The sequence below is a fragment of the Chiloscyllium plagiosum genome, chromosome 27 (genome assembly GCF_004010195.1).
Source record: "Chiloscyllium plagiosum isolate BGI_BamShark_2017 chromosome 27, ASM401019v2, whole genome shotgun sequence".
Taxonomy (NCBI): Eukaryota; Metazoa; Chordata; class Chondrichthyes; order Orectolobiformes; family Hemiscylliidae; genus Chiloscyllium; species Chiloscyllium plagiosum.
Genome location: NC_057736.1, coordinates 41245009 through 41269826, shown reverse-complemented (window position 1 = coordinate 41269826; position 24818 = coordinate 41245009). Strand labels below are relative to the sequence as shown.

Sequence of the window (24818 nt, the reverse complement as noted above, 5' to 3'; positions counted from 1 at the left end):
CTGTACAGGACATTGGTTAGACCACTGTTGGAATATTGCGTGCAGTTCTGGTCTCCTTCCTATCGGAAAGATGTTGTGAAACTTGAAAAGGTTCAGAAAAGATTTACAAGGATGTTGCCAGGGAGGAAGGATTTGAGCTATAGGGAGATGCTGAACAGGCTGGGGCTGTTTTCCCTGGAGCGTTGGAGGCTGAGGGGGTGACCTTATAGAGGTTTACAAAATTATGAGGCGCATGGATAGAGTAAATAGACAAAATCTTTTCTCTAAGGTTGGGGAGTCCAGAACTAGAGGCCAATGGTTTATGGTGAGAGGGGAAAGATATAAAAGAGACCTAAGGGGCAACCTTTTCACACAGAGGGTGGTACGTGCATGGAGTGAGCTGCCAGAGGAAGTGGTGGAGGCTGTTACAATTGCAACATCTAAGAGGTATTTGAATGTGTATATGAATAGGAATGGTTTGCAGGTATATAGGCCGGGTACTGGCAGGTGGGACTAGACTGGGTTGGGATATCTGGTCGGCATGGACAGGTTGGACCGAAAGGTCTGTTTCTATGCTGTACATCTCTATGACTCTATTTAAAAGGCATCTGGATGGGTACATGAATAGGAAGGGTTTAGAGGGATATGGGCCAAGTGCTGGCAAATGGAACTAGATTAGGCTAGGATATCTGGTCGGCATGGGTGAGTTGGACCGAAAGGTCTATTTCCAAGGTGTACATCTCTCTGACACTATGTCCCTTATCTGGGATCATCTTGTGGCGTAGTGTCCCTAAGGCTGGACGGGAAGACGCAGGTTCAAGTCCTACCAGCTTTGGAGGTGTGTAATAACATCTCTGAACAGGTTGATTAGAAAAATATGTTAATTTTCATGGATTTTATGTTTTATAATTTTAATTAGATAGAATATTGTTTCAGATGAAACGATGTTTGTTTACATTGATTTTCATTACCTTTGAACAAAATTCCACAGCACTCTTGGACAGATCTCACAGTAAAACAGCCTACCATAGCAAACTGGTTGAAAATCACAAACAGAATGTCATTATTAATTTGTTAGAGCTGTATCCATGTAGTGAGGGACAGTGGAAACCTGATTGGTGAGATACAAAGTGGAGTTCCAGGAAAGATTAGACTGAGTTTGGGAGGTGACTACACATTTTAAGGATGAGCTGGGAGAGGGCATGAGGGCAGATGAGCAATAACCAAGAGAAAGATGCAAGGTCAAAGCTAGGACAGTGGGGAGCTTTCAGGAAATTTTGGCCAGTTGTGCTCGTGGAAAGGAGCAACGTAACAAAGATGGCTATCTATGAGGCCCTCAGAGTTACTGTTGGAGGTAAGGATGGAGGAGATAAAGGAAAAGGATTTAAGAAGATATTTTAACTGGAAAAAAGAATGGTTTTGTTATCTTAAGTTATGTCAGCCGATGAGAGCAGTATAAGGGTAGCACACCACGTGTGCTGTATACCAGCCAAATCTTACAGTGAATGATGAAAGCTGCTTTTTGCCATATCCGAAAAAGAGAGAAAATGCCATTATTCCTGGGTAGATGAAAAATGTACTTTATCTCCATAGTGTTAAATTTTTAACATGAATTTGTTTACTTTGCAGGAAAGAATGGTCAAGGAGAATAGATCTTTTGATATCTTTGCAAATGAGGAGCCACTTGACATCCCTAAAGAACTCTGGATGTTGGTTGACCACTTGCACCGAAATGCTTCACTCCAGGTCTTGTCAGAAAAACATGTTTATTGCAATAGTAACCAATTCCAAACTATGAGTCTCAGTCTCTATTTCCCTGCCCCTTTTCACCCTGCTCTTCATGGATTTGTTATTTGCAGGATGATCTGTTCCAACAGCCAGGACTGAAGTCAGAATTTGAGGAAATACGAGACTGTTTAGATACTGGAATCCCAGACTTTCTCCGTATCCTTGCTAAATTGTAACTGAATTATAAATTGTGCCTCATAATGACTGTCAATGATATGATTTTAAACAGGGTTCAGAAGCAGAGAAACCAGGGCTTGTTAGTACACAAAACATGAATGCGATAAGGAAAGTTTCTAAAGAAGTTTGAAAAATTGTGCAGGGTACTTAGCTTAAAAGAGGGGTTGTGCAAAACATTGAGTAATCATTAGCTCAGCCCAAGTTGATATATTTTGGTTAACCCTAGGAAGATTTAGTAAAAATGTTCACAACATGAATAGTATTTATGGAGCAATTCAAGAGATCTTTTCCTTTGCAGAAGGTTTGGTGATAGTTGATGCAGATTGAACACTGAAGAACTAGAAATGAGATGAGATTTTTTTAAAAAGTTGCTCCATTCTGAAATGCATTGCCTGAAAAGGCAGTAGAAAATTCACTTCTAAATTTGAAGAGGAAATTGGGTAAATACTTAAAGAGAAAGTTTAGAAAGAGAGACAAAGTGGGTAACTCTTCGAAACAATTTTTGTTTTCTTTTTGTGCTGTCTTATTCTGTACTTCTCTATCAGAATTAGTCGCAAATCATGAGGCAGTTGAAAAAAACAGAACTAATGAAAATTAACTTTATGTATCTCATGGTAACCGAATATGATCTGTAATTTGTTAATGATCCAAGAGGAATGCTGCCACAAAACTCTCTTTGAACAGATTAATTTTTTCATGTCTCTGAGCTTCAATACCATCGTGCATGCGGTTTCTCACACCAGTTCCTGTACTCGAGCAAAGAACCAGCCAAAGCACGATGGCTTGAATGATCACTTCCAACTTGAAACTTGTGTATCGCTCTATGACAAGACAGCAGCTATTTTGCTTCGCTGCTGTCAGCATCTGACTTTGACAAAAGCAGCATATTTGTGTTTATACACAGGCAAAGCAGGCCAGATTTTCTGGTTTTCAGAGAATCAGACAGCACATGAACCATGAAAGCTGCATATCGAGATCTCTTGGAAGTGTAGCACAGATCTGGAGATTCAGGACCTTTTTTTTGTCATGAAACAGCTTCAAAACTAATAATTAGTCTTCAAAACTAATTATTAGTTGTGAGGTGCATTGAGATGCCTTGAGGAGAAATACAAAATATTTCATTAGAATTGCTTACTTTGCAATTAGTTTATACTTATCTGACCATCACTGTTCAGCACACTTGTAGTAAATTCCACTTCACGCTACCTAAAGTCAGTCTTGAACTGCATTATTTTAGATTAGTTACAGCTTTTATTTAAAAAAGAAGTCTATAGAGCAATTTCATACAAGCACATTTAAGAGTTCATGTTAGAATAATATTGGTTATGTTCTGTACTCCATTAACACAAAATACAGAGTGAGGTATGTGTGGAAGGGAGGAGACTATTCTTCATAATATTCATCTCCTTTCGAGGGGTTGTGGGAGGGATATGCGGCGGTGATCATTACGCATAATGCTGCTTGAGTAGACCTTCAGGATGACCATTGCACAAAAAACAATTGCAATTCCAGCATTTTTAGTAACAAAATGCAATGAAGAGACACCAGTGCAAACTTACTGGTGAAAATCCTGGATCAGTTCATGTTTAACTTCTGTTTGTACTATTAGATTGGAAGGAAATCCAGTCATTTTCTTACAGTGATACTTTTTAACTTCCCCTTTCCCTGCTTAACATCATTCCTGCAGTGAGCTGATGAATATATTTTTCTGTGTAGAAGAAAGTACTTTGCATTTTTCTTTAACTTGTGTTTACAGCTGGCAGTAACCATTCTGTAACTGAAGCACTATTGCTCTTTCTGGATGCCCTTCCAGAACCAGTCATCCCTTACAAATTCTACAAGAAATGTTTGGAGAGTTCGTGCAACTACACTCTCAGCAAACAGGTAAAGAGCATAATCCATTGCTTTAAGGCACAATCAGATTGCTTGTATTCCCAGTGTGATTATTTGAGGTAATTCTATGAAAATCAGAGGATTGCAATCACATAAACCTCCTATACAGATAGAATCATAGAAATATATAGCACAGAAAAAGATCCTTTGGTCCAACTTGTCCATGCCAGCCAGATATCCCAAATTAATTTCTTCCCATTTGCCAGCAGATGGTCTATATCCCTCTAAAGCCTTCCTATTCATGTTCCCATCCAGATATCTTTGAAATGTTGTAATTGTACCAACTTCCAGCGCTTTCTCTGGCAGCTCATTCCATACATGCACCACCTTTTGCGTGAAAAACTTGCCCCTTAGGTCCATTTTAAATCTTTTCCCTTCTCACCCTAAACTTATGCCCTCTAGTTCTGGACTCTCCCAACCCAGGAAAAGGACCTTGTCTATTTACCCTATCCATGCCCCTCATGATTTTATAAACCTCTATAAGGTCACACCTCAGCTTCTGATGCTCCAGGGAAAACAGCACCACCCTATTCAGCTTCTCCGTATATCTCAAACCCCCCGACCTTGCCAACATCCTTGTGAATCTTTTCTGAACCCTTTCAAGTTTCACAACATTCTTCCAATAGGAAGGAGACCAGAATTGCACACAATATTCCAAAACTGGCCTAACCAACGTTCTGTACAGCTGCAACATGACCTCCCAACTCCTGTACTCTAGAACTGAACTGAACTATACTCAGAACTTTTGAGAGCTCAGCAGACGGAGGAGGATGTGACCCACAGTCTGTTGGATCTGCACAAACTCTTCTCTGACCACATGGACCCTCACCTTTGTGACTTGCTGGAGAGGCACTACTGGGATGAGCAAGTGAAGATGATCGAGAAGCTGGGAAATCACATCACCAACCTGAAGAGCCTGGGAGCCCCTGAAAATGGCCTGGGAGAGTACCTGTTTGACAGGCTCACCCTGGGGGAGAGCAACTGAACTGATAGCAGGGAGCAAGTTTAGTTTGGTGCTGTTAATAATTGTATCTTGCCTATTTTTCCTACAGTAGCAGGAGGAAAGAGAAACAGTGATTTGTCTTAAATTGTACCAAAGGCTGGGATCTGGGCTCTTTATTATTAAATGTAATAACTGTGACCAATGGAAAAAATAAATTGTTCAAAAAAAAAGGGATGACACAGTGGCTCAGTGGTTAGCACTGCTGCCTCACAGCGCCAGGGACCCAGGTTCGATTCCAGCCTTGGGTGACTGTCTGTGTGGGGTTTGCACATTCGTCCTGTGTCTGCGTGGGTTTCCTCCCAGAGATGTGCAGGTTTGTTGAATTAGCCATGCTGAATTGTCCATAATATTCAGGGATGTGTAGGTTAGGTCAATAGTCAGGGGGAATGTGAGGGAGTAGGTCTGGGTGAGTTACTCTTCAAAGGGTTGGTGTGGACTTGCTAGGCCGAAGGGTCTATTTCCACAGTGTAGGGATTCTACGATCTATAATACTATGATACTCAATGCTATGACCAATAAAGGAAAGCATGCTGAATGCTTTCTCCACTATCCTATCCTGAGACTCCATTTTCAAGGAACTAAGAGCCTGCAGTGTAAGGTCTCTTTGTTCAGCAACACTTCCCACGACCTTACCATTAAGTGTATAAGTCCTGCCCTGATTTGCCTTTCCAAAATGCAGCACCTCACATTTATCTAAATTAAACTCCATCTGCCACTCCTCAGCCCATTGGCCCATCTGATCAAGATCCTGTTGTACTCTGAGGTAACCTTCTATGCAGTCCACTACACCTCCACTTTTTGGTGTAATTCGTAAACTTACTAACTAAACCTCTTATGCTCACATCCAAATCATTTATATAAGTGATGAAAAGCAGTGGACCAGCACCCATCCTTGTGACACACCACTGGTCACAGGCCTTCAGTCTGCAAAGCAACTCTCTACCACTACGCTCTGTCTTCTACCTTAGAGCAGTTCTGTATCCAAATGGCTAGTTCTCCCTGTATTCCATGTGATCTAACCTTGCTAATCAGTCTAGCATGAGGAATCTTACGGAAGTCCATATAGATCAGGTCCACCACTCTGCCCTCATTTATCCTCTGTTACTTCTTTAAAAAAACTCAAATCAAGTTTGTGAGACATGATTTCTCACGCACAAAGCCATGTTGACTATCCCTAATCAGTCCTTGCCTTTCCAAATACATATAAATCCTTTCCCTCAGGATTCCCTCTAACAACTTGCATCTGACATTGCAGTGAATTGTGGATGGCAGGCAAGTTGCAAAAGTAGTTCCAAGGCGCACAGGATCTTTTATAAATAGTGTATAAAAGCAAGGAGGTTGTGAAGTTGTGTATCATGTAGGACACTTCAAGCATTGTGAATCTTTGGAATTCTTTATTCCCAACGGTTGTGGATGCTCCACAATTGAATATATTTAATGCGAAGGTTAATGGATTTTTATTCAATTTGGGTATCAAAGGATATGGGCAATGTGAAAAGAATGGAGGGAATGTCCGTGAACGGTTGTGATTGTATTAAATGGTCAAAGAGACTCAGGGAGCTGTCTGGTCTAAACTTGCTCCTGTTTGTTATGCATTCATTTCTGTTCAGTATTCCCAACACAAAATTCCAATAATTCTGGTATCTTACCTTGGTATCTCATCTGTCTTTAAAAATCTGAATTATCATAGGGTACTCTGTCAAAAACTTTCTCGAAATCTATAAAACAGACAAATATCTTCTTGGCCTTCTGGAGACTTCTTTCAGTTAGGATCCTTTAGTAGACAATCTGGGTCTCAAGTTCCATTTCCTTTCTTAAACATACACAGTACAGAAGGGGGCTTTGATAGACTATGTGAATGGGCAGAACTGTGGGAAAGAGAGTTTAAAATGAAATGTGTACTCGGTTCTGAGCTGCTGTGGGGGAGCAGAGAGATTTCTGGATTAAAGTACCGATAACACAAACAAGTCGAGAGGAAAAAAAAGAATTAAAAAGGTGAATGGCACATTGCTGTTTAACTGAAGAAGACTGCAATGCAGGGGGCTTGAAATCGTAGTTATACAGAACTGTTTTTTTTTATCCTGTTCAGAGTACTGTTTCAGTTCTGGACACTGGACTTCATTAAAACTTTATATTGACCATGAAGAGGCTGCAATATAGATTCACAGGAATGATACTGGGGCTAAAATGATGAAGTAATGAGGGCTGTGGCATAGGTGAGTCCTATGTTCACATGAATATTGAAGTACAAGGGATGAATCTATGGAAGTATTTTTATTTGTTTATGGAATGTGGCTATTGTTGTCAAGGCCAGCATTTATTAACCATCTCTAATTCCCTTTCAAAAGTGGTGGTGAGCCACCTCCTTGAACTGCTACAGTCCCCTGTGATGAATGCACTATTCTGTTAGGGACGAGTTTCGGGATTTTGAACAATGGGCAATGAAAGAACATTAATCATTTCCAAGTCCAAATGGTATGGCTTAGAGGTGGCTATGTGCCTACAGCTTTATTGTATATTGATTGTGTTTTATTGTAATCAGCTGAAGGGTAATAGTTGGAGTTTCACTTGGCACATACAGAGAGATAGTAAATGTTTCGTCAGTAAATGTGCAATTTTCCACATTGTTGAATTGTAAACAATGTGATTAAAGGATTTAATCGGGTATGTAGACAAAATTTACTTCCTGTGGTAGAACGCCGAGAACAAAAAGGATGTAATGCCACAATTTCGAGCAAGATCACTCATATGGTGGCTCAGTGGTTGGTACTGCTGCCTAACAGTGCCAGGGAGCCAGGTTCAGTTCTAGCCTCGGGCAAATGTCTGTGTGGAGTTTGCATATTCTCCCCATGTCTGTGTGGATTTCCTCCTACAATCCAAAGATGTGCAGGTTAGGTGAATTGGCCATGCTAAATTGCCAAAAGTGTTCAGGGATTTGTTGGTTATGTGCATTAGTTAGGGGTAAATGTAGAGTACTGGATAAGGGAATGGGTTTGGGTTGACTCTTTGGAGGGTCAGTGTGAACTTGTTTGGCTGAAGGGCCTGTTTCCACACTGTAGGGACAAAAAAAGAAGTAAAATTGTTCAAAACTTCCCTGTCCCATTTTCTGCTCACTGAATCATCACCCTCGACTTTGATACCTTACACTAGTTTCTCATAACCTAAGATTGAATTTTAAGTAATTGTTTTCCCCTCCACAGCCTTTTCTGACCTATCTCCATCAGCTCTTCAAGTGTAACACCCTGAATACTCCCAGTGCTTAGACTTTGGTTTCTGGGCATCCCTTCACCAGCTTTTGCCCTTACTGCATTCATTTGCCTCTGCCACGCTATCTCAGAGTTCATTATAAAGTTCTTGCATCTCTTAGCTTTCTCTCCTGCTTCCGAAATATTGTCAATATCCATCCTTTTATTAATGTCACAATAATAAACCAGACATATCCTAACAGTATTTCATGAGCAAAGAATTATAAAAAGTTCATTTGTCATCCCTTTTAAATTTTTGAGTGGTTCAATGTAGAAATAACAAGCGAAAAAGTTTTAGTATTCAACAAGATGAAGATTAATTTATTACAAAATAATTGCTATTGTTATTCACTTAAACGTAATAAAATTATTAACTAAATGTACACATTGAAAGATGAAAGGGAGGTAATGATAAAGGATACTTTAGAAATAAAAGCAAGGTTAGTTTTGAAGAACATTGAAGGCCTGTTACTTGTTCAAGTTTCCCTTTCTGAAGCAAACACATTTAAACCTGAATTCATATTCTGAAGATACATTGACCTCTGTAGTTGAGTAGTCAGCATTTGGCTATACAGGTGAATTCAGCAGGATTTGGGGTAAGAGAGAAAAGGTTTTATTATTCTTCACTGTTTCTGTGATTATGGCACTTGCAGATTGCCTGGACTCTTCCATCTGAACAGCAGTTATTCTTGAAGGCCTTGTTCCTTGAGCTCCCTTGGCCAAAAACTCCTCTGATGCTGTCTGAGAACTTCTTTGAGGGTTATGCACAAAATGATTTTCACAACTTGCCTTTATCACAACCAAAACAAAATGGCTGCTGTGCTAAATCATGTTGGGCTATTGCCTAACCAAATAAGTTAATTTTGTGGATGTGCTTTTCTGTCTCTTATTTTCCCAGAAGATTTGAATTCTCACCGTTCAAAATAACTCATTGTCCAATTGTTAATAAAATTGTTAGGCTTTGAACCAGCCCAGCATAAGAGACCGTCTGCTGTGATTTTCATGTTTAAGGGATTTTTCAAATTTAACTTAAGTTTTTCAATTTAAAAATTTTTGAAGCAGAAACATGAATATTTTTCTCTTTAAAACCTTAGTAGTGGAATTGCACAGTCATCTTACTAAATTTTCCCCAATCTCTTCTAACTATCCTGTAAATATTGGCATCCACATTTGGCCCCCACCACCACCAAACGCACACACACCTAGGAATGCTTTTCAATGTTGCGCGGGCTCTATAAATGCATTTTTATTGTTGATGCATTAATCTTCCATCTGTAAACTGATCGCAAAGAATAATTTTGTACTTTTGGTAAACTGTGAGTGCATTATACCCATCATCTTTGTTCTACATTTCTTTACCTTTTCCTCCTGAAGGTTGTTGCCATGCTACCTCAAGTCCATAAGAATGTGTTCAATTACTTAATGGCTTTCCTCCAAGACCTTCTGAAAAATGCTGTTCACAACAACCTTGATGTGCCTACACTTGGTAAGTGAAAAGGTTCCTCTCAAGATCAATTGCTATAAGTTCCCAGGGGAAAACTGATCAAATCTGAATTGGAGAATTAAATGTTGAGAATCAAACGGATGTATTGACTGTGAAATTACTGTATTTGGAAAGATAACTGCATCTAAATATTGACAACTGACGTGTTCCCATTTTTGAACTTCTTGCCTCATTTTCTTGAGGCTGCACAGAATTGACAGGAAATCGAAATGTGGATTGTGCCCCCTGCTGGCCATTCAATAAATCTCAGATAGGTGTGGGAGGGTAGGAGGTAAAAACAATGACTGTAGATGCTGGAAACCGGATTCTGGATTAGTGGTGCTGGAAGAGCACAGCAGTTCAGGCAGCATCCGAGGAGCAGTAAAATCGACATTTCGGGCAAATGTCCTTCATCAGGAATACAGACAGAGACCCCGAAGGGTGGAAAGATAAGCATGTCCTCGGCAGAGTGGGAGGGGGAGTTGAAATGTTGGGCCACAGAGCGGTGTGGTTGATTGATGAGGGTGTCCTGGAGATGTTCCCTAAAGCGCTCTGCTAGGAGGCGTCCAGTCTCCCCAATGTAGAGGAGACTGCATCGGGAGCAACGGATACAATAAATGAGATCGGTGGGTGTGCAGGTAAAACTTTGATGGATGTGGAAGGCTCCTTTAGGGCCTTGGATGGACTTGAGGGAGGAGGTGTGGGCACAGGTTTTGCAATTCCTGCGGTGGCAGGGGAAGGTGCCAGGATGGGAGGGTGGGTTGTAGGGGGGCATGGACCTGACCAGGTAGTCACGGAGGGAATGGTCTTTGCTGAGGGCGGAAAGGTGTGGGGAGAGAAATATATCCCTGGGGTCTGTTTGGAGGTGGCAGAAATGTCAGTGGATGATTTGGTTTATGCGAAGGTTGGTAGGGTGGAAGGTGAGCACCAGGGGCGTTCTGTCCTTGTTACGGTTGTAGGGGCGGGGTCTGAGGGCGCAGGTGCGGGATGTGGACGAGATGTGTTGGAGGGCATCTTTAACCACGTGGGAAGGGAAATTGCGGCCTCTAAAGAAGGAGGTAATCATTGCCTGTGGGGAGCAATGTGTGTTCTTTCAATTCTGGTCATCAACAGTCCCTTCCTGCTGGTCAGCGCATTGTCCTGTTGATGACGTACGGAACATTGATCAGGAACTGTGTGTAGTTCTGGTTGCCCTGCTATAGAAAAGATATTATTAAATTGGAGAGAGTTCAGAAAAGATTTCCAAGAATGTTTCTGGGACTTGGTTAGCACTGCTGCCTCACAGCACCAGAGATCCAAGTGGTAAATGCAGGTACAATTACAACATTTAAAAGACATTTGAACAGTTACATTAATAGGAAAGGTTTGACGGGAAACGGGCCAAATGCAGGCAAATGTGACTAATTTTGTTTGGAAAACTTGGTTGGCATGGACATGTTGTATGATTCTCCAAATCTATAACTTGTGCTTTGAGTTTGTCATATGGGGTGTAAAATGCAGAGGCCTTCCAAAATTGAAAGTAGATCCTGCATAACACTCCAATTTGAGATGGCAGAACCACAAATGTCGGAAGGGAGGAAATGAGGACTGCAGATGCTGGAGATCAGAGTCGAGAGTGTGGTGCTGGAAAAGTACAGCAGGTCAGGCAGCATCCGAGGAGCAGAAGAAGCGACATTTCGGGCATATGCCCTTCATCAGAACAACAAATGTCCCCTATGTGCATACCAGTCAAATGTATATGTCCCTTATCCAGTACAGAGTTATAGAGTCATACAGCATGGAAACGGGTCTTTTGATCTAACCAGTCCACGCCAATCATAATCCCAAACTAAACTAATCCCACCTGCCTGCTCCTGGGCCATATCCCTCCAAACCTCCCTATTCATGTGCAGTGCATTTGATGCCAGAAATGTCTGCACATTTCCTGGCTGCAGAATTTTAAGTTTATTTGTTGGTTGAAGCATGAAAAATGGATACAGCATTGAATTTTGAGGGGCAACATTTTTCTAATGGTTTTAGATTCCAGATAGATTTTACTGAACAGTGAACATATAATTGATTCTGGGGTCTGCTAAGATGTTACTGACCTTCGACTGAAGGGACTTTTTGACTTGCTGGTCTAGCTGATCTTGGTGTCATTTTGATTTCTAATTGTATACGTATTAGTCAGTGTATTATTTTCTGTGAATGAACAAGAAACACAAGTATAGAGTGGTTTCGATCACAAATTTAAAGTGCCTATATCAGCAATAAAAGTGTGTTTCTGGAAATGATATGCAATTTGTAAATCATAAAGTTTATCTGAATATCATGGCATCTGAACGTTTTCTCAATCTGCCCTTGAGATGCATTTTCCTTCAGTTCACTTTTATTTGACTTATCAAGATCTAATGTAGGTCTCTGTTGAGTGATGCTTTAACACTGACACTAACTTGTATGTTATCCACTAGAATTTTATATTCTATCAAACTGCACAGTGCTTCTTAATATTTAAAAGTGACATCTTAATGGCACAAAAAGGGAACACTCAATTCTCGAAATGACAGATAAAATACTTGAAATTGAGTCAGTTCAATCTTATTTGAAAGGAAGTGAGAATTCCAAAAAAAGATAAAATGCCTGCATTCATCTAGTATTTGAGTAAGCTTCTCAGGAGGACCTCTGTGGGTTTCATTTGTAGTAAAATACTTGAATGAATGGTGACTGATAAAGTGAGACTGAGCTAAAACCTACTGCTGACTACTTGGGAAATTTTCCATTAAAAAGTAGTGATTCATTGAATTCCGATTTTCCCAGCCACTCCCAGTGGAATTTGAATGTTGCCAGACCTTGGCCTGTGGAATACTAGTCCGTTACTAGTACATGTTGCAGTGTTAGTTTCTGTCTCATTATGCTCCTGTGAAGTACTTTGGGATATTGTCCTCTGTTAAAGACACTGTATAAATATAAGTTGATTTTTCAGATACATAGCTAGGGCGGCACGGTGGCTCAGTGGTTAGCACTGCAGCCTCACAGCACCAGGATCCCAGGTTCAATTCCACCCTCAGGCGACTATCTGTGTGGAGTTTGCACATTCTTCCCGTGTCTGCGTGGGCTTCCTCCAGGTGCTCCAGTTTCCTCCCACAGTCCAAAAATGTGCAGGTCAGGTGAATTGGCCAATGCTAAATTGCCCATAGTGTTAGGTGTGTTAGTCAGATGGAAATGGATCTGGGTGGGTTACTCTTCGGATGTTCGGTGTGGACTGGTTGGGCCGAAGGCCTGTTTCCACACTGTAGGAAATCTAATCTAATGAATTGGAATCTGCCTCAATCACTTGGCTGTGGCAAAAATGCTCAATGGCAGTAATGACAGAAGTGGCCTAAAAGACAGATCTGTAAAGTTTCTGTAAATAAAGCCTGTGAAATGTAGATGCTTATTTCTACTGGACAAAAAATCTGCAGTTTAAACAATTCTCACCACACTGAGCTCCTCCTCCAGCTGCAGAGACTAACTTACCCTCATCCCCAGTTGCTGAACTGCACTACACCCGCTACAATTTCTCCGAATTCCTCTCCTTACTCTTAGTGCCAGTTTGTCATTGACTCTGCAATGGGCAGAAATAATTTCCTCCTTTCCAAGTATCAGACCTCTTCAAAATGTTAGCACCCTTTGAACTGAAACCCTGCCCACTTGATCTATTTCATCAGGATGTTTAGCAAGGTACAGGCAGCTCCCATCAGTGCCCAGGTTAATGTTTATGATGCATTGGTTTGGCTACTTTTAGAATATTGTGTTCAATTCTGGTTTCCCTACTATCAGAAAGATGTTGTTAACCTTGAAAAGATTCAGAAAAGATTTACAAGGATGTTGGCAAGTTTGGAGGGTTTGAGTTATAGGGAGAGGCTGAATAGGTTGGGGCTGTTTTCTCTGTAGGCTGAGGGGTGACCTTATAGAAGGCATTAGGAGCATAGGTTGGATAAATAGTCAAGGTCTTTTTACTAGGTTAGGGAAGTCCAAACTGAAAGGGCTTAGATTTAGGGTGAGAGGGGAAAGATTTAAAAGGGATCTGAGGGGTAACTTTTTCATGCAGAGGGTGATGTGTGTATGGAATGAGTGGTGCTGAAAATGTGTTGCTGGAAAAGAGCAGCAGGTCAGGCAGCATCCATGGAACAGGAGAATCGACGTTTCGGGCATAAGTCGATTCTCCTGTTCCTTGGATGCTTTTTCATGCAGTGGGTGATGTGTGTATGGAATGAGAGGGTGCTGAAAATGTGTTGCTGGAAAAGCGCAGTAGGTCAGGCAGCATCCATGGAACAGGAGAATCGAAGTTTCGGGCATAAGTCGATTCTTCTGTTCCTTGGATGCTGCCTGACCTGCTGCGCTTTTCCAGCAACACATTTTCAGCTCTGATCTCCAGCATCTGCAGCCCTCACTTTCTCTCATGGAATGAGTGGCCAGAGGAAGTGGTGGAAGCTAGTACAATTGTATCATTTAAAAGGCATGGATGGGTATATGGATAGGAAAGGTTTGGAGGGATATGGGACTAGAGCAGTTTGGGATATCTGGTTGGCATGGATGAGTTGGACCCGTGTTATATAAATCTGCCTAAAAGATGACTGTGTTGTCATAATGAAAAGTGCACTTCAAAGTAATCTATAAAATTTGAAGCAATGAAATTGTGACACTTGGAACAGTGAGAGCAATTAGCCACCATGTTTCTTGTCCCATCTTGCTGTGATCTGTAATGCAGGGCATCCCAAACTTTTTCAAAACATGACCTCGTTTAAATACCTTAGACTGTGACCTGAGCGGGTGTAGTGCAGTTCAGCAGCTGGGGATGAAGGTAAGTTAGTCTCTGCAGCTGGAGGAGGAGCTCAGTGTGGTGAGAATTGTTTTTGCAGAATCTTTACAGATCTGCCTTTTAGGCCACTTCTGTCATTACTGCTATACAGCTCAAAACACAAACATCTTGACTCAATACCTAGTAGGGATCACGATCTGGAGTTTGTGAAGCCTCTGTATAATATGGGATCTCTATCTTCAGAAATATGATATTGCCCACGTAAATCAACACCTCTTTAAAGTTGTTTCTATTGTCATTCTTCTCTGGTAAATTTGGCTTCCATTGTATAACTAATATCTTTTTAAAAGCTAGCCTGTTTGTTGGACAAGCCCAGTTCTGATATGTTACATATCAGTGAAATCAAATGCCTCTTCAAAATCCTCAGGGTGATCCTTTCATTGAAGACAGTAACTAATAGTTGTGCTGGGGAATTTTGCAAAGGACACGTGATACAAATTAAATAAATTAAGGTCAGAGAAAGTTATAAAGTGAAGAGATATTGAATGTGAAATTTTGACAGCCATTGGGGCATTGATCAATTGATATAGAGTCATAGAGACCTGCAGCACAGGAAAAAAGGCCCTTGATTCGAAAATTCTCATTGTTTACAAATAGCAGCATGATCTCATCCCTCCCTATCTTGGACAGGCCTACAACCTACCAACATATCTGTGATTGTCTCATTCTGACCTCTCGCATATTCCCATTCATCATTGCTCCAACATTGATGGCCATGATTTTAACTGTTTAGACCACAAGTTTTGAAATTCCTTCATTGCAAATCTTAGTCTGTCTAGTAGATTCCTCCTTTAAGACACACTTTAAAACATCCCTTTAATCAGATTTTGGATAATCTGACTTAATATTTCTTTCTGTGACTCAGTGTCATACTTTGTCCTGTAACACTCCTGTGAAGCATTCATAACATTTCATTAAAGGTGTTGTTATGACACATAACTTTATCTTGCCTGCAAAGCAACACTGGCACTGAATCACTGAAGTTCACAATCAGCTAAGGTGGTCAGTAAGGCTCATGGCATGCTTGCCTTCATCGGTCAAGGCACAGATTGGCAAGTCATGTTGCAGCTGTATAGAATTTTAATCAGGTCACAGTTGGGAATATTGGACACGGTTCTGGTCACCACACTACCAGAAGGATGTGGACACTTTGGAGAGGTACGGAAAAAAGTTTGCCAGGATGTTGCCTGGCTGTGAGGAGAGATTGGACAAACTTGGTTTGTTTTCACTTGAATGTTGGAGGCTCAGGGGTGGTCTGATGGAAGTTTACAAGATTATGAGAGGCATGAGTAGAATGGATAGTGGGAGTCTTTTTCCCCAGTGTAGAAATGTCAATTACTTGGGGTCATAGGTTTAAGGTAAAATGGGGAAAGTATAAAGAAGATGTGAGAGGCATTTTTTTTTAACACAGACAGTGGTAAGTGCCTGGAATCTGCTGCTAGAAGAGGTGGTTAAGGCAGATAAGGCAGGAAATAGAGAGATATGGACCTCACAGAGACATGGGGTTTTTAATTTGGAAGAGCATCCTGTGTTGGTGCAGGGTAGGTGGGCTGAAGGTCCTGTTCCTGTGCTGTACTGTTCTTGTTACAGTGTGTAAAGTCGTTCCTGACAGTGATTTGTATAATGCCTTGTTGTCAAAGACAAGAGCAGAGTGCTGGAGAAGCACAGCAGGTCTGGCAGCATCTAAAGAGAAAAAGCAGCGTTAATATTTTGATATGTAACTTGAAATGTTAACTTTTTTTTTCTTTACCCGTGCTGCCAGACCCGTTCTTTTTCTCCAGCAATCACTGTTTTTTCAGATTTCCATCATCCGCAGCTTTGTGTTTATACAAACCAAAGACATTTCATTTGCTTCATGCATTAGGTTGATTCACAACTTAACTTGTGTGTAAAGACTACATAGATTTCCTTTGTTATTTGTCTTAGGTGCTACAACATGAGAGGGGACGTGACCGAGTAAAATTAACGAGTTTAGACAGAGTAGACAGGAAGAAACTTTTCCCCTTGATGGAGGGATCTTTGATCAGGGGGCATAGATATAAGGTGAGGGGCAGAGGTTTATGGGAGATGTGAGGAAAACTTGTTCTCCCAGAGGGTGGTGGGAATCTGGAATCCTCTGCCTGAAAGGCTGAGAGAGGCAAAAACCCTCAACAATTTAGAAATATTTAGATGTGCATTTACAAAGCCAAGGCATACAAGGTTGTGGCATAACTGTTGGAAAATGGGATTGGAACAGTTAAGTGGGAACCATTGTAGATTAGCAAACATAGAGGCAACAGGAGAACAGGACTTGCTGTGAGTTAGTACATGGCCAATAAAAATTTTGGATGACCTCATGTTTATGGAGTGTACAATGTCAGAGACCAGCCTGGATTGTGTTGGAATAGTTGAGCTGGAGGTCACAGCAGCATGAATGAGGGTTCCTGCATTGGATGAGTTGAGGCAGGTGAAGTCAAGATGCAACAGAGGTGGAAATAACCCATCCTAGAGATGCTGCTCATGAGGTCAGAAGCTCAGCTCAGAATCAAATGTGACATCAAGGTTGGGACAAGAGAATGAAGTTGAGTGGGAACCAAAAACAATGGCTTCAGACTTTGCAATATTTAAGTGAAGGAAATATCTATTAAATTTCACGTTTGCAGTTCCAGCACTGAAGTGTGCACCAGATCCTGGAGCAGTACAGTGGATGCTGTAAAAGAAACAAAAGGCTTGCGTTTATATGTTCTGAAGTAGAATCAAACCAGACTTGAAATGTTAACAGTATTTATCTTTCCACAGATGTTTCCAGCATGCTCCATGTTTGTTATATTTATATAGCATGTTATTCAGGACATCACATAAAATACTTTTGAAATGCGGTCACTGTTATAACTTAGAAAACTGCACTGTCATAATGACCAGATAATGTATCCTTTTAATGTTAATTGAGGGATAAATATTGGCCGGGACATTGTAGCAACTTCAGTCCTCCTGCCCTTTATCAGAATAGTAAAATGGGATCTTTTTCATCCACCTGAGAGAGACTGAATGATAGGAATAAAAGATCTTTAGGAAATGTTAGAATGCATCAGATATAGATGAATATCTTTTTGTATATAAGTAATTTACAGTTTTTAAAAAGGTACCTCTGGATTCTGTGCTGCACTCTTCACATGATGTTAAGATTCAGGATTCCAGTTTGTAATTGGAACTTCACACGCTCCTTTTTCCTCTCTTCACAGCAAGCATCTTTGGAACACTCTTGCTGAGACCACCTCCCAATGCCACAAATCAGGATAATGTTATTGAGAATAAGAAGGCAGCACAGTTGTTCATTGCACATTTGATGACATGGAAGGATTGTTAACTGAAGCAGCCTGACCCAGCCAACATAGTGTTTATTTTATACTTTTCAATAAAATTGTACAATTTCAGTCAAGAGTATTTTTGTATAAAGGTAAATATCTTAAGAGTTATACAAGCAATTTTAAGAAGATTCTACGTACTTGTAATCTAATTATCTTCGTGTGGTTAAAGATTCAAAGCTGGAGTCATTCTTGTCACCTCCATTTTATAGCTACAGTGCTTTAGATATTGTATTTTGTCATGCATCAGGTTCAGGGAACTGACAATTTTGCGAGCACACAGTTTTTTTTATTTTTTGGAAACACAGTCACTATTTAACAAAAAATTCCAAGAAAACCCAGAACTGCTGGAGATCAGAAACAAAAACAGAAATTGCTGAAAAAGCTCAGCAGGTCTGGCAGCATCTGTGGAGAGAAATCAGAGTTAACTTTTTGGGTCCAGCGACCCTTTTTCAGAGCACAAAGTGTTGACTCTGCTTTGTGCTCACCACTTAGTCTGTCCCTGCCCATATGAGGCAAATAGTGCATGCCATTTGCTATATGTTCTCATTACAAAGGCAGTACTTAACTTATTTAAGCACAGAAAGTATTTGGGGAATTCAAGTAACTGCTTCCTATATAGTTCAAATGTAATTGCCTATCATTTAGTCTTTTCAGGCAGTCTCAACTTGTCGAGCTGACTGAATCTGGAGTTGTATCAACAACGCTGTCTGTAGTGATGAAGTGACCAAACCACTGCCTACTCTGTTCTATTCTGCTCTTCCTGCATGATGTAATTAAAACCTCTCATCTTGCATAGTCTGTAGCCAGGTGTATTTTCTAAAGGTAGCAGATAAATATAGCAATATAGAGTTTAGGGAGTGCTCTTCAGATGAACAAAAGCCAATTTTGACTGTGAGAGGGAGAGAATTGGGAGACTGCCTTCAAGGAGCTGCTTTCTGACAATTATTTCCCAGAAGCATCTCTGTAAGAAAGATAGAAGGATTAGGTATCTGATGACAGAACTTGACGAACAAAAATGTTCAGTTTTAATTTCTGAAGTTGTCAAAAATTTGCATAAAATTGGTCTAACCCAGTGTACTGGTTACTGCATTTGGTGGACAATTCACATTTGTAAGATATTTACAAAGTTAACAGAATGATAGTCTTTGTGGATTGAATGTCAGCCAGAAGAAGTTGCCCCCATGCAACAAATATGATTTGTTACCTTATGAGTTGACAAAATACTGCAATGATAGATGTTATTTCAAGCTACTAATACCAGGGTAGAATTCATTTGACAATATGTCTATCCAAGTACACAGACCCATTCACAGAGTGAAAAATGGAACAGACTTATGCAAAACATTTTCTGTGTTTAAACAAAGTGAATAATCAGAGCAGAGAATTTCTCAGTGACTGAAAGAGAAACTGATGGAGTAATATGGAGCATTCACAGATCTCAGGCCACAAAATGTGTTTCATTGATTCTTTTAGAGTTAAGAGTTATAAAAGGGATTTGTGTATATACGAAAGCTTTTCTTTCCTTAGTCCTGATCAAAGGTTTGCTAAGATGAGTTAGATCAGGACTCCTGGATAAACTTATTTATCTTTGTAACATAGCAACTACTGTCAGAGCTAATAAGCACTGAATAAAAGATAAGGTATTTTAAATACTTGTAATTCAACACCTAAATTCTGGTGTCATCAGGTGCAGTGGTTATCCTAGCATTAAATCTGTATGTTTGGGTGAATTTGTTAATCTTGTACTGAACTTGCATGTGGCAGGATTGAGTTGATTTATTCCATTTCATGTTTGGATCATGTGTATTCTTAAATCTTAAATTCACTGTAATAACTCTTATTATTACACTATCTTTCCATGCCAGTCCATTTTTTTTACCCCTTTTAATTAGTTTGATGGTGTAATTTCCATTTTATTTTTCCAATTTATGGGCCAAATTTTAACTCACTCAAAACCAATTCATCTACACAAAAGCAGAATCAAGCCATTGTGCATGCTTTACAGTGTCAAGTAATTTCAGTCTTTCCCGTGAACAGAATTTTGAAGCATTTATTGTATAATAAGTCTTTTCTGGTATTGACTGATTTTACATGTTGGCCAAAACTCAGGGGATTCCTCCAAGATATTGTTCTTTACTGTTGTCCTATTCCATTTTGTTATCCGGCTGAGGGAAGTTAACACTTTTGCCCCTTGCTAACCATATCTCCTCAGGACTCACTTGAGAACCATTAGCTCCTGAAGCCAGTAGAGCAGTGAGGATATCAAATGATGCCCACTCCCAAGCTACTGATACAATATTGCTCTTGACAAGCTGTCAGGAGACATCTCACAGTGGCTACAATATAACTCCTTACTCGTTATATAGTTTCTCCCATTTCTTTCTCTTTCTCTCATGGAGTAGCTGAACAGCTTCCCACAGCAACATCACAGAGAAGGGGCACTGAGTAGCATTTGAGGCTTGAAGTAACGTCCCTACACTACACCTCAACTGTACTTCTTTAAAACTGTACGGCGATATGAAAAACAATCTTTCCACTCTTCCACTTTGACAGAGGGCTGATGCTAATTGCTGAGTGTTTCCACTCAGCTTAAACACGCACACTTTAAATAAACTGGTCACCAATTGAGTCAACTGGAAATTTGGTTGATTTTAGGTTGTGTGCAGTCTGTCTTTTAATATACAGATGTCTTGGATTTCCAGGTTCATATTTTGGTAGTGCATTTGTTATTTGAGAATTCTAACATGGTGCTGAAAGTATTTAAATTTCATAAAGCATCTATTTCACATAATAGTTATTTTCAACTGCAGTCTTTGAATCCATGCTGTAACAGCAGGCGGTATGGTGGAACAGATTCTGGCTTGATAGCTCAGAGTTGGAATGTAAAAATATTCAAATAATAGATTTGAGTTTGAATACTGATTCAATGGCATCATTAAACAATTCCAGGCAACATGAAAGCAATTTGGATTATCTTAGTTTATCCAGACTGAACCATAAGTCCATTTATTCCATTGTCCAGTTTATTTGTCATTAGTTGTGGTATTTTTGCCTCCACTCCTCTTTATGAAAATTAGAAATTCTTTGTAAGAAGAAACATTCCTGATAGTGCACAAGCATTTACTTGTTTACACACGTGATCTGTAAATTTACCCAGAATTCTTGCAGCTTTGAGCTAAACTGATAGTCTTGCTTGTGGCCTACCTCAGTCTACTTGGGATGTCTCATCCTCAAAACAAAGTTAACTATGTTTGTGGCCTGGATCTTCCCTGAATTTTCCTATATCAAGTTCTGCTTATGACTGACATCTGCCTTTACTGATTGATCACAGTTCACATGACCCTAATGCCTTCAGTTTAAAATTCATATCAATACAATTAAACCCTGTCTGGATGCAACTGCTCAACTTCTACAATACCCATACTCTATAATCTCTCCATTTCACTGGATCTTGAATCCTGTGCATCCACCTGTTTTAGCCCTGTTATTGGTTTCCATCATCTTGGCTCCATTTTAGTTAATTGGATTCTGATCTATATAGGGGTACAGCTGGTGGTTGTGTGTATATATTTTTCCTGTATGTGTAACATTATGCCCTTAAAAGTATACCACTACTCGACTATAGAAATACTGTTGAACCTGCTCCTCCCATCTTTGAAATTATCTCTTGAAACTATAAACCTTACCATGCATAATGATCATTTGTAAGCTTCAGAACAACTCAGAAGGTATTGCATTTTAGCATAGTTAAAGCTATCTTGGAAACTAGTGCTAAGTCATTGACTGAGACACATTAATATTTTGCATGTTCTTTACCTCAGTTGGCAGTGTCACGATCGCAGTTGCGATGCAGACTTTCACATTTACATCCAATTCAGCATAACACGCCCTGACCACAGGCAGTGACACAAATTTTAATTAATTGGGCATCTCTATGCTCAAAAATAATCAACATTCAGGATAAATCAGGAATCCCTCCAGAGCATACATATTAATAGTTTATTATTGTATGAAACTGATATGGTGATGTATGGGCTGAAATACCGACCACCACAGTGAAGAAAGGATACAGGTATGGTACTGTTTAAAATAAAGAGCAAAGATTTCTCCCTTGTAGTTAATCATAATATGGAGTGAGGCCAGAATAGACAGACCCCAAGCTCCAGGCAGCATGAGAACATCACGAGCAGCCTTTTCAATCCAGCAGCATCTAGGATTTTAAAGTGACATTCAAAGTAATTCTGTAGAGCAAATGTTGACCAAGCAACCCATTGGGTACTCGAGCATCACTTTCTAGGTAAGGCTTGTATTAGCTGTAACTGATGGACTCGAGTATGTGTTCACAAAGCACAGTGCTTCATCTGTCAAGGAAAGGGGTAGAAGGGTTAACAATGTGACTTGTCTTATCTGTCAACATTAATAGAGAGACCTGTTGCAGAGGCCATTGCACCCCTTTACTGCGTGGAAAATAAAAGCATGGGGTAAGCAGGAGGTGCTTAATTATTTAAACTCCTATCAAAGTATGTGCAATTTGAAGAAATTTCAGCAGCAAAAATCTTGTAGAAACACCATACCTTTTGCTGATTTTGTTGTCATGATTATGTTTGGCCATCCTTTCTGTCTATGCTGAAAATTTATGATGCAGTATGTATCAAAATGAATCATTGCATAACAATGTGTATGTCAGCAAGACCTAGCACATTGCTGGACCAACTATTTAATAATCTGTTATGTAGTGCAAAATTGTTACTTTTGTATGTATGTGATTTATTAAAATTATTTATACATTGATAGAAGGCTTCATCATTTTTAATACTATATAACTTGTCAACATCACAACTTGAATAAACACAGGTATCCTGATGTTATGCATTATTTTGCTCTGTAAGCACATTTTGGTGATTATAGTCTTGAGGTTTGAGGTGAAACCTAACATTAAGTATTAAACAATTGCATGTTTTATCTGTTTTTGTTTTGTCCCTCATCACCAATCCAACTTTTACCACCATCAGCCATTTAATCACTTTCATTCAACAAACACGGGACAGAATTTAACAGAAGCAGCAGGGGTCTTGGACACCATCAGGAGTCTGTATTGTCTCTTTTCAGGAAGGCTGTTAAATTAAATGCCACTCAATCATTTAACTGGACTACGGTAAGATGGGAGTAGAGGGGAGGAAGGGCACCCAGCTGACAGACTTTTCTCATGTAATACCACACAACGCCTCGCATCATTATGGATTCCAGACCACAGGTGGGAGAGGGCAGGATGGAGATTGGAGGTTGTTCTCCATGCCCTCCCACATCCCCCTTAATTGGATCCCTCAATTAAGCACTTAAGCTTTTGTACCAGGCCCAAAACCCCAGCCCCTAGGAACCTGCAAGCAATCCCAATTCGGCTTACTTGTCATGCTGCCCTCATAGCAATTCCTAACCTGCTGCTGGATGAATACCAGAGAAACTGGTTGATGCTCTCAGCTTGGTATTGTCTGCTTTTGGCCTTCAATGGTGAGAAGGACATCCACCAGCCTTCCTATCATAGGTGCAAATGGGAAGGCAGCAGAGCACCTACTCATCACCCTGCCAACTGATTAAAGGAGTCCTCTACCAAATACACCTTAGCAGAGGGCATTAAACTTGACATCATGCTAGATCAGTAATTTTCAAAATGCATACAGAGGCACTGCAAGGTGCAGAAAACTTTTACAAGGATGATACCAGAAATTCATGGGTAAACATATCAGGAAAATATTGAAAAATTGTGTCCCCTTTCTCTTCAGCAAAGGTGGAAGAATGACATAATTCATAAGTCCTGAAATTTTTTGATGGCATGGATAGAAATAAAAAGTTGCCACATTGGGCGGACCATTACTGTAGGCCAGGAATACAAAAGTCACCAGTAAATCCAACTGAGAATTAGGACTAAGTCTCTTCATCATACAGAATAGAATTCACTACTCCAGAGAGTGACTGAAGGAAACAGGACAGACGTTGGGGAAGCTGGATAAGCACATCGGGAGGATGATCATAAACAGTTATGATAATAGATTTCCATAAGGAATGATGGAAGGAAGCTTGAGTGGAGCATAAATATCACATGGATTGGTTGCTATTGTGATGCAATTTACCCTCAGTATGACCTTTAGAATTTGACTGGGATGAAATGCATCTTTTCTATCTGGTTTTAGAAACTGCTCTATCCCATTTGCAGTTTGGCAGGGAAGCATAATGTTTCTCGATTTCAAATTTTGTCACCTGTTAATTTAACCAAACAAAAGGCAAAAATATTAAATAAGCTTTCAACTGGCCCACTGTCCGAAAGTAAAAGTTGTCTGGAAAGGAATCTGAACAGACAAAGATAACAACTTTATAAATACTTTCCAGGATGGACTTTGGCTTAATACATTTGCAGTTGCTATGGATAAACACTGTTAATTTTGCAGACCCACTTGGCCAAATGGCGTCCTCTGCATTGTATGATTCAGTGACCATTCAGTGAGAGTAACCTTACACCTTTTGTAGATCATCTACCAAATCATTTTGGTTCATTCATGAGATGTGAGCATCACATGCTAGGTTAGTGTTTATTGTCCATTCTTAATCGTTCTGGAGAAGGTTATGCTAAGCTGCTGCTTCTTAAAACACTATCGTCCTTGGGTAATAGGTGTACTGTCAGTGCTAACAGGAAGGGAGTTCCAGGAGTTTAATCCAGCGCCGTGACCAACCAGCAATTACGGTTCAAAGTCAGGATGTGTGGCTTGAAGAACTTACAGATCGTGATGTTATTGTGCACCTGCCCTTATTCATGAGCTTACAACCAAGTGAAGAAGGGTGTATCAGTAAGAAGCCAGTTATAAGGGTCTCTTCAGTGACAGAAAAAGCAGTTTAATGTTTTGCCAACACTGAAAATGTTAAGAAAGATATGGATACACAAGCCCAGAGTTAAAAAGGGATCATGTTCAGGGCAAAAGGAATACGGTTTACAGTCCTCAAGGTGGCCTTGAGATATACAGTTTAATCTGAGACCATGTTTAATTTATATCTTGTAGCCTCAGCAGTAGTG

General features: G+C 40.1%; 1 protein-coding gene across 5 annotated transcripts in view; it reads left to right on the top strand.

Moving 5' to 3' along the window:
• inpp5b (inositol polyphosphate-5-phosphatase B) overlaps positions 1-22548 on the top strand; it is a 168335-nt gene extending 145787 nt beyond the window's left edge. For all 5 annotated transcript variants that reach the window (XM_043717901.1, XM_043717903.1, XM_043717904.1 and 2 more), the window contains 5 exons: positions 1609-1725; positions 1839-1923; positions 3701-3828; positions 9460-9571; positions 17630-22548. In XM_043717901.1, coding sequence (XP_043573836.1) covers positions 1609-1725; positions 1839-1923; positions 3701-3828; positions 9460-9571; positions 17630-17754 — 567 coding nt within the window. In that variant the 3' untranslated portion in view covers positions 17755-22548. The remainder of the gene's footprint in view (positions 1-1608; positions 1726-1838; positions 1924-3700; positions 3829-9459; positions 9572-17629) is intronic.
• The last annotated feature ends 2270 nt before the right edge of the window (positions 22549-24818 follow it).